The following is a 9,484-nucleotide window of genomic DNA, read 5'->3' on the forward strand; positions in this document are numbered from 1 at the left end:
TACAGCTCCGATTAGACCCCTAGCCTGGGAATCTCCATATGCCGCGGGAGCGGCCCTAGAAAAGGCAAAAACAAAACAAAACAAAAACCACTGCAATCATGTGACGGTGGCCACCTCTGACCACATCTGCCTGCCTGGAAGTTTTGTTAGGAAGGAGGGTAAGAAGCGCACTGACCAAAACAACACAGAGTATACGATACTCCGGGTGGCCTTGCTTCCCACATGATACAGGCTCCTGGTTTCACTTTCACGCATTCACACCCTCCCCCTCATTAGCTGTGCTCTACTTCTGGCAAATGCTGTCGCATGCAGAGGGAGCTGACACAAGCCAGTGAAGAAGCCGGCTTTAGGGCGTGTGAGTGCTGCACACAGGAGCATATCACCCAGACTAAGACAAAAAGTGCTTTTTAAGCTGCTCCACCAGACCTAAAGCTCTCATCACTTTCCCACTACAGACACAGGCAGGTCTCAATGCTTCCGTGTTTTGAGGAGGGAAAGGCCTAGGACAGTTTTCCACTTTAATGAACAATTCTGATTGCAAAGTATGTCCCAGTGGGTTTAGAAATATGATTTCACACAAACCAAAGGGTCTTGCGTTTTTCTAATCCCCAGAAACTTATCATGGGGACAACCCCCAACACACCTACCTATCTCTCGGGACATCCAGAGCCGTGTTATAATCTGGGGGACCTCCAGGCAACATGTTGAACAGGAGGTGATTGGTACCTCGATCCCACCTGTTAAGAAATTGAACATGGAGAAGAATTCACATGTCAACTATGAAGAAACAGACAAGTCAATTCCTGGATGACAAGCAGCAAGTATCTCCAACCCACAACAGGGCCCCTTGTCAGGTACGCAGAGTGAACGCCTGGAAATCCCAACAGTGCGTCAGACACTGGCCTGGCCCCTTGAAAGGAAAACTGGGAGAGTCCCTGTCATGGCGCATGGGAAACGAATCTGACTACGAACCATGAGGTTGTAGGTTCAATCCCTGGCCTCACTCAGTGGGTTAAGGATCTAACATTGCCACAAACTGTGGTGTAGGTCGCAGATGTGGCTCGGATCCTGCATGGCTGTGGCTGTAGCGTAAGCCAGCAGCTGTAGCTCCAATTTGACCCCTACCCTGGGAACCTCTATATGCCACGGGTGCAGCCCTAAAAAGCAAACAAATAAATAAATAAAAAGAAAGGAAAACTGGGTGGATGTATACATCAGGCTTGTCCACTACAGAACTGCTGATGTGAATGAAAACCTGAAAGGTCATCATTTGGTTAAAGAAACAAAAAATAAATAAAATACAGAAGGCTGGTTAAATACATTATGGAATGTGTGTAAACTGGAATGCTATACGGCCCTTAAAATTATACAGAACTGATAAATAAAGAGGAAATTATTTGGATACATATTCACAATAAATTAAAGGAAAAAGGCAGCAAAAGAACATGTTTTGCTGTGTGATCCCATTCTTGACAAAAACGTACATATACACATGCGTATATATATACATAATACAAAAATACATTCATACATGCCTGAGTATATTTTTTATACAAAAATGACTGAAAAGTAATATCAAAATACTAAGGCTTATCTCTTAGTGGCAGGATTATGGAACGAATCTTGCATTCTTTTTTGCTTACCTGTATTTTCAGACTTTCTACAGTGAATGTGCACCATGTGAGTAAGAGAGGGGGAACTATTTAAAAGAAGTATGGGAAGAAGAGCCGTCCTTAGCTTCTCAATGCTGGAAAGCTGGGAACCCACAGCAGGAGCAGGGAACGTGGGACACAGGCCAGGCGCTCACCCGCATCCCCGCCCCGGAGACAAGAGCGGGGCTGGAACCCACCTCTGCCCGCCCCTCCCTCCCTCCCTCCAGTGCCCTGGAGGCTGGCGGACACCTGGAGAGCTGGGCCAGCGCCTGCGCGGTCTCCTTCACGCGGAGCGTGTGCTGGTTGAGCACGTCGATGGACGGGACGAAGAGGCAGGCCCGGGTGATGTCGTCCGTGTAGTAGTCGCTGTCCGAGATGGCCGTGAGCAGCTCGTTGTACTCCCGCGAGATGGTGCTGCTCACTGGGACCCCTGCGTCATCCACGTACTTCTTCAGCGAGTAAATATACACCTTGATCTTGTTCTTGGGGTTGAAGCCGCAGCGGTAGACGTCGAAGCACGTGTGCATCCTGCAGCTGAGGTCGCCGCGCTCGGGGACGGGGCTGTCGGCCGGCAGCCTGACCACCGGCACGTCGCGGACGCTGCGCTTCTCGACGCTCCAGTCGCTCGAGGACTCGATGGAGTGCGGCCAGAACTGAAACATGCCCGTGGCGATGAGGCCCAGCAGGACGATGGAGAAGAGGGTGACGTAGTAGATGCGGTGTTTGGTCTTCATTCTCGGGATGAGGGCAGGACCCCGGATGTTGTACTTGACCGACGCACACATAATGACACAGACAGCCTCGCCCTCACACGCCTGGTTACCAGGGGACAAGAGAGAAGAATGAAGCTTGGAGGGTGCCAAGGGGCCCTGGAAAGGGCTGTTCGACTTGAAATACGCCTATTTCCTTCCCTTAGGTGGCTTGATGAAATAAGGCAAAGGCATTTTTGACCCTCCTTACAAATAAAACACAGAAGTAAATAAACACTGGTACATATGAATACATGCTATGTGATATATTGAATAACTACATATACTGCTTAATAGAAAGACTGTTACATCATGTAAAATATAACTATATTCTATAACTACATATTCCTGAAAGCGAAAGCTGGTAAATGTGTGGGCCTAGGAAGAACAGCACTGACCAAGCAAAAAAAAAAGCCTAAGTGGGACAGCCGAAGACAGTTGCTTCATTTTGTTTTTAAACACTCGCCTAACAAACTGATGCTTAGCTGGAAAGACCAACATTTGGCTCTCCTAGAGTCTGTTTGCATTCACTCCTTCATTCACTCGCTGTCACAGAGCATCCACCACGTGCTGTGAAAGAAAGAAGAAAGCAAAGACCTACCTTAGAGGAATTTAGATGCTAATGGGAAATGACTGAAAGCTCACAGACCATCTTAGGGTTTCTCAGCCACTTTCACTCTGGCTAAATGGACTTCTCCCCCCAGTCGTGCCCACTTCATAAAAGCTGCTTCCTGCCTACTGGTGGGGTCTTGTCAAGCCTTGAATGCTGCAATCACTGTCAGCTTTTTAGGTAAAATGTGCTGAATGGTCATGAATGATTTCAACTTGTGTCTTTCTGAGAACAAGATCTGGAATATATCAAGAAACGTGCTTGCCATGGACTACTGTATGAACGTTCATACATTTTTAAGCTTAAAGAGTATCATCTTTGGGGTGTATATGTCAGCCATTCAATACATGCTCACTAATCCCACGACATAAAGGCAGGTATGAGAGCTGGTTCACTTTTTCTGTCATTCTAACAAAGATCAGGATGTTCCTAACCTGCCTCCAACCCCTGCTACCACCAGGCCCACACTATGGCTTTCTTGCCTCTCTACGTGTCTCTCCTGGAGCTAGAAGAGAGGAGGTCTTGGGACACACGCATGCAAGGAGCTGCCCTCTCCACATGCCCAATGTTAGAACTTCCCAACAGGCTCTCAAGGTCTGTCTCTATCCTGAATTAGAGGCTCCCAAACACCCAAATGGAAAGAATCACATGGAGAGAGCTTGTTAAAACATAGCACCCAGAGGGTTGTATTCGTAGGTCTAAAATAAGATCACAGACTCTGTCAATTTAGCAAGCCCCTCCCTCACATGTTTATTTTGTGCAGCCAGGTTTGAAATCTTTACTAATGTTAGACAAACTACCTTTTAACATAGTGACTTTCAAACTCTTTTTTTTTTTTTTAAACTAAAACCTACAATAAGAATATTTTAGGGGGAGGAAGTGGGACAGACTAGGAGTTTGGGGTTGGTAGATGCAAACTACCGCATTTGGAGTGGATACGCAATGAGATCCTGCTGTGTAGCACAGGGAACTGTATCTAGTCACTTGAGATGGAACATGGTGGAGGATAATGTGAGAAAAAGTATATATATATATGTATATATATACTTATGACTGGGTCGCTTTGCTGTAGAGCACAAATTGACAGACCACTGTAAATCAACTATAATAGAAAAAATAAAAATCTTAAATTTAAAAAAGAAAATATTTTATATTGTGACCCAATACAGACACAGATGTGTGTGTATTCGAAGTAAGTTTCACAAAACAATGTTTAACCTTAGTGCATAGTCTGGCCACAGAACATGTGATCCACACCGTGTTCTTCTAGTCTGTTATCCTACTGCTTTGTCAATATACTGTCTATAACCTACGAGAGCAATTACACCACCCAATAATCGATCACCCACAGTTTGAAAAACACTGTTTTCACATATGACCAAACTGAGGTTAAGGGGACAAAAACAGTATCCACATATGAGCTTTACGAATTTTCATGCATTGCAGATTAACTGTAAAAAAGACATTATCACAAGAAAATAAATCCAAAGATAATAGAAGGAATTAAATAATAAATACAAGCCTGGAAATTAATTAAAAACACATAGGATCAATGAGCTAAAACTTTTGTTAAAGAAGACTAAAGAAATCGACATTTGATATAATTCTGGTAAAGTTAACCAAGATAAAGCAGGGGAAGCACAAATAAATACCCAGAATGAAAAGGAGATCGTAACGCTAAAAAGTGCATTATTTAAAAGATATCCATGGAGTTCCCATTGTGGTGCAGTGGAGACGAATCTGACTAGGAACCATGAGGTTGCAGGTTTGATCCCTGGCTTCACTCAGTGGGTTAAGGATCTGGCATTGCCGTGAGCTGTGGTGCAGGTCACAGATGTGGCTCGGATTTGATGTTGCTGTGGCTGTGGCTTAGGCCGGCAGTTACTGCTCTGATTTGACCCCTAGCCTGGGAACCTCCATATGCTGCGAGTGTGGCCCCAAAAATCCAAAAAAAAAAAAAAAAAAAAAAAAAGATATCCATAAACTTATGCCAAAATATTTGAAAACTTAAATGAAATGCACAAATTCTTTAAAAATATTCCTTATCAGAAGTCTCAAGGAAAAATAATAACAAACCTGGATAGTTCTATAACATTAAAGAAACTGAGTCAAAATTTAAAAATCTTCCTATCAAGAAAACTCCACATCCAAAAGATACCTGAAATATACATAATCAAGACTAGCAACCAGAATAAAGAACTCCTACAAAGTAATGAGAAACAGACAAAAAATCCAAAACAAACAAAATTAGAAAACTAGACAAAAAACTTAAACAGGAATATCACAGAAGAGTAAACAAAAACGGCACATAAACACCTGAAAAGATGTTTAGTCTAATTAATGGACAGGGAAAGTAAAACCACAACGAGGTATCGTCTACCCACCAGCATGGAAAAATGTACGCTTCAAACACCAAGTGCTGGAGGGGACCAGGAGCCACGGGAACTCCGAGGGCAGGAGCATGACCTGCTCCACAGTCTCGAGTGGGCAGCAGGAGGGCTGGAAAGAAGAGAGGCTGACACCCACTATGTTACAGTCCCAGGCATCCCATTTTGCTTCCTACCTGTCACAGTTGGGTTCCCCCCATAAGTGCCCCCACAAACGAATCAGAGACAAGGGTGGGGGTGCAGGGAGCTGTGAGTCGGCTCACATCTGAAAACTAGGTGAGAGGGATTTTGCTACTGAAGCAGCCAACGTCACCTTCTACTTGCCAGCTCTTGATTTTTTTTTTTTTTTTCCTGGTTGCACAGGTGAAGCAATACCCTAGTTGGCTGCCCACCTATATTATCTACAGGAAGGCCAGGTTCTATTAGCATCACAGTAGGTTCAGACACACGGACTATTTGGATATCGTGTCTATCGCGTCTACCCTGGCTCTGCTATATCATCCTCACTGCTACCGGGAAACCCAGTTCCATGGTCACAACTCATAGAGTCAACCCTGGCCTATAGAGGAGAACCAACAAGCCCCTCAAAGATGCTGGTCCCCTCCCTGGGTTCCATACACCAGAGGGCTCTCCCGGGAACAAGGGCAGGAGGTGTGTCTCTGGCCTCAAGTAACAAATCCATTTCAAATCCCACCTTCCTGAACTTTCTGATCCCTTCCTTAATATTCAGGCAACACCACTCTGGCACCTACCCCTCATCTACTCTGGACTAGGGTTTCTCAACCTCAGCACTACAGACATTTGGGGCCAGATGATTCTTTTTTTGTGGGGAGCTGCTCCGTACAATGTGGAAGGTGTCATTAGCATCCCTGGCCTCTACTCAACAGAAGCCAGAAGCAACCTCTAGTTGTGACAATTAAAAATATATCCAGACAGTTGCCAAAAATCCACTGGGGAGGCAAAATCGCCCCCAGCTGAAAACCAATGGGGTGTCCCTGTCATGTCCAAGCTTCTAGGAGCCTGCCCAGCAGCATATCTGGACCAGCTTGTCCTTGCCAGGGCATTAAATCCTGAATCATGAGAATACCCCCAAGAGTCTCTCCCATTGGGCTTTGCGGTCCACCACTACCCAGTCTTGGTCTGACACTCTCAAGATTCAGTCCCACGTGATCCTCCAGTTCCTGCTGGCCCACCTGAGCCAGGTCCCGCGGTTATCCCTCCAGCAGTGGGGACTGCACCTCCCCACTGAGCCAATGCTGAGGGGTGGGGGTGAGGTGGGGGAGGTGATCCCTGGGAGGAGAAGCACCACCTTGCAAGGTATCCACTTCCAGGGAGGGCCCTGCACAGCTCCAGGCAAGAGAGCTTCTTCTCCACAAGGGACCAGGAGATACTTCTGCGGGTCCAGAGGATCTGAGCAAGTTGGGGAGTTCAGAATCCTCAGTGCCTCCACCCCACGTCTCAGGCGCCCAGTTCTTCCCTATCACAGCCTTGACGTGAGCAGAAGTGGCCATCCGGGCTGTGCATTCAGCTTCCTTTGCAGTTCTGCCACAATTAGGATTAAATTCCAGGCTTGGCTTTCAACACAGTCTGCCTCCAGGTGCAGGAAATGCTGCCTCGGAGCCTTCTGTCTTTCACAGTCGGTCCTGAGTAGATATCTGGCTAATGTGAGCCTGATCACACCTCAGGGTCTCTCGGGGAGACAACAAGAGCCAACCAACTCCACCAGCCTTAGGGGGACCCTTCCGCACACTGCTCAAGCACTAGAGTGCCAGTGCTGGCCAGGGCATCTCACACCCCAACCCACCACCTGTCAGCATCTTACTATTCTAATACTGGGTCTAGAACACATTTCACATAAACCTAAGTGTTTGCTGAGGGAAGGAATGTCTCTAGCCTTCCTGGTTCCATCAGGGCACATACTGTTCAAGGACCAAGTTTTGAGGAATTATACAGTGATGAACTCTGATTAATTTCTTTCTTATTCATTTCCAAAGGAAGAAAAAATGGCTAGGTAATTCCACAGATGGAATTTTCTGTACCTGCCGCCCTCCCATGACCACCCTTCTCTCCTCTAACACTGAGCTTCCCCGACGAGGACAAACCAAAAGGATCTTCTACTAGTGAATGTTTGTTCCATATAATACACCAACCTGGGTTAAAATAAGAATTTCACAACAGAACCCTACAAACTTCAGCCTCCTCGAGGCACATCAAACCTATCCCTACAATGGGATCACCTGGCCAGATGGCAAGCGCTGAATCACTGGAAAAATCTTTCAGTGCCACTCTACTGTCAGAATGATTCGCATTTTCTGTTCCTGGAATTATTTATTCCTAAACTTGGCCTGAGTAACCTTTCCTCGGTGCTTCAGGCTACGTCCAATCCATTTAGTTTTCTTTTCTTTCTCGCTCTCTTTTTTCGGCTTTTTAGGGCTGCACCTGCGGCACAGGGAAGTTCTCTGGCCAGGGGTCGAAACGGAGCTGTAGCCGCAGGCCTGTACCACAGCCACAGCACCAGATCCGAGCTGCTTCTGCGACCTACCCCACAGGTCTCATAGCAACAACATATCCTCACTGAGTGAGGCCAGGGATTGAACCTTCATTCTCATGGTTACTAGTCAGATTCACTTCAGCTGAGCCATGCCGGGAACTCCCAATCCACTTAGTTTTCAATCACAATCTCCTGTCTTAACCTTTTCAGAGAAACCCTCACAGCTGAACTCCTGGGGCTGCTGTTACACTGGAACTTAACCCAACTGTTTCTGAAAAGAAAGGAATCGGATACTGGCAAAAGCAGGAAAATCTGCGATTCACTGCCTTACCTGATAAGGTTCTCTATAATTAAAGTTACATTATAGCTAACCACGCCTAAAAATGGTTTATATAAAAAATAAAGACATGTGCCCCCTTGCAAGAATTGTACTATAATGAACACAATGCTTGTAATTAAAGGACTGATAACTACACATGACTTTGGCCCTGCTACACGCCAAAGTCTGTTTTAAGTACTTTGGGTTAACTTATTTCATCTTCCTAACAGTGCCATGTGACAAGCTATTATTATTCTCATTTTACATATGGGGAAAGTGTAACAAGGACGGCTAAGTAACTTGCCCACTGTCACACAACTAGAAAATGCCAAGGCATGTAGAGAATGGCAGTCTAGCTCTGGAGCCGGAGCTCTGTCTGAACCGCCAGGTGAAGCTGCCTCCCCTGCTACCCTTAAAAGCCGGAATTAGATACACCTTTCTCATTGCTCAATGAGCCAGCTGACTTGAGAGAGGCAAAATCTACCCATTCACATGGCCATATGCAACCCCATGGCTCAAGTCAGCAGAAGCCAGGAAGGACAGAAACTGAGTCATATATTTTATCACCATATCTAGCCTTTGAGCTCTGAAGTTTACAAACAAAGTCCAGTTTATCTCCTTAGGGCACTCCATTGACAAAGAAGAACTGAAACTGACACACGTCTATTTCAAGCTATCTTCAGACAAATAAGAACACTTCTAAATTAGCACTTCCCAGTAAGTAACACCAAGGAATTTTAACCTCAAAATTGTATAGATATATCTGTTTCTGCAGCCAGTAGTAAAACTCCAAATGCTTCTGACTTTCAACTACATGCCCAGGGCCGGGACACGGCTGGCCACCTTTGACACGGGAGCGCCAGGTCCTGCACAGGACGCCACTGGCCACCACAGGGCCCAAAGCTCAAGAATCCCCGTGGGAGGAAGCAGATCCCTGCAGCTCGCAAGAAAGAGCAGGCAGCGGAGAGGGGTCATGGCAGAGGGTGGGCCCTTCGGAAAGGACGCCACAGGATTCTGGGAGAAAGGAAAGGTGTGAGCAAGGGAGGCAGGTGGGAAACCAAAGTGCGGGGCGGGCCAGGTGGTGAAGGAGAGGGCGGGGCAGAAGTCAAAGCGCCCCCAAAGCGGGAAAGCACCGTGAGTGGCTCCGGTGGGGGTGAGGGTCTCCTCCAGTAGCCCTCCGACCTCCCCGCGGTCCGCGCTCCCCCGGTGATAGGGGCCCGACTCCGCCGCGGCCGGGAGAGGCCCAAGCCAGCACCCAAGGCCCACCAGGCCCTTC

The 9,484-nt window shown here is 46.7% G+C and overlaps 1 protein-coding gene across 6 annotated transcripts in view; it reads right to left on the bottom strand.

Annotated features, from left to right (window-relative positions):
- Nucleotides 1-9,484, bottom strand: part of EXT2 (exostosin glycosyltransferase 2) — a 139,742-nt gene that overhangs the window by 130,081 nt on the left and 177 nt on the right. For 4 of the 6 annotated variants that reach the window (XR_014837028.1, XR_014837027.1, XM_085011383.1 and 1 more), the window contains exons 2-3: nt 1,902-2,467; nt 648-737 (exon numbers count right to left, since the gene is read on the bottom strand). Coding sequence is in view for 4 of the 6 variants with exons in the window: in XM_085011383.1 (XP_084867509.1) it covers nt 648-737; nt 1,902-2,437 (626 nt within the window). In the remaining 2 variants the exon portion in view is untranslated. Of the gene's footprint in view, nt 1-647; nt 738-1,901; nt 2,468-5,395; nt 5,511-9,484 lie in introns of all 6 variants that reach the window. The other 2 variants (XM_021083158.2, XM_085011384.1) reach the window with 1 other exon arrangement.

The sequence above is a fragment of the Sus scrofa genome, chromosome 2, assembly GCF_054392235.1.
Source record: "Sus scrofa isolate SSC_HxYL_T2T_F1_AM1 chromosome 2, Sscrofa_HxYL_maternal_Yorkshire_Landrace_v2.0, whole genome shotgun sequence".
NCBI classification, from domain to species: Eukaryota; Metazoa; Chordata; class Mammalia; order Artiodactyla; family Suidae; genus Sus; species Sus scrofa.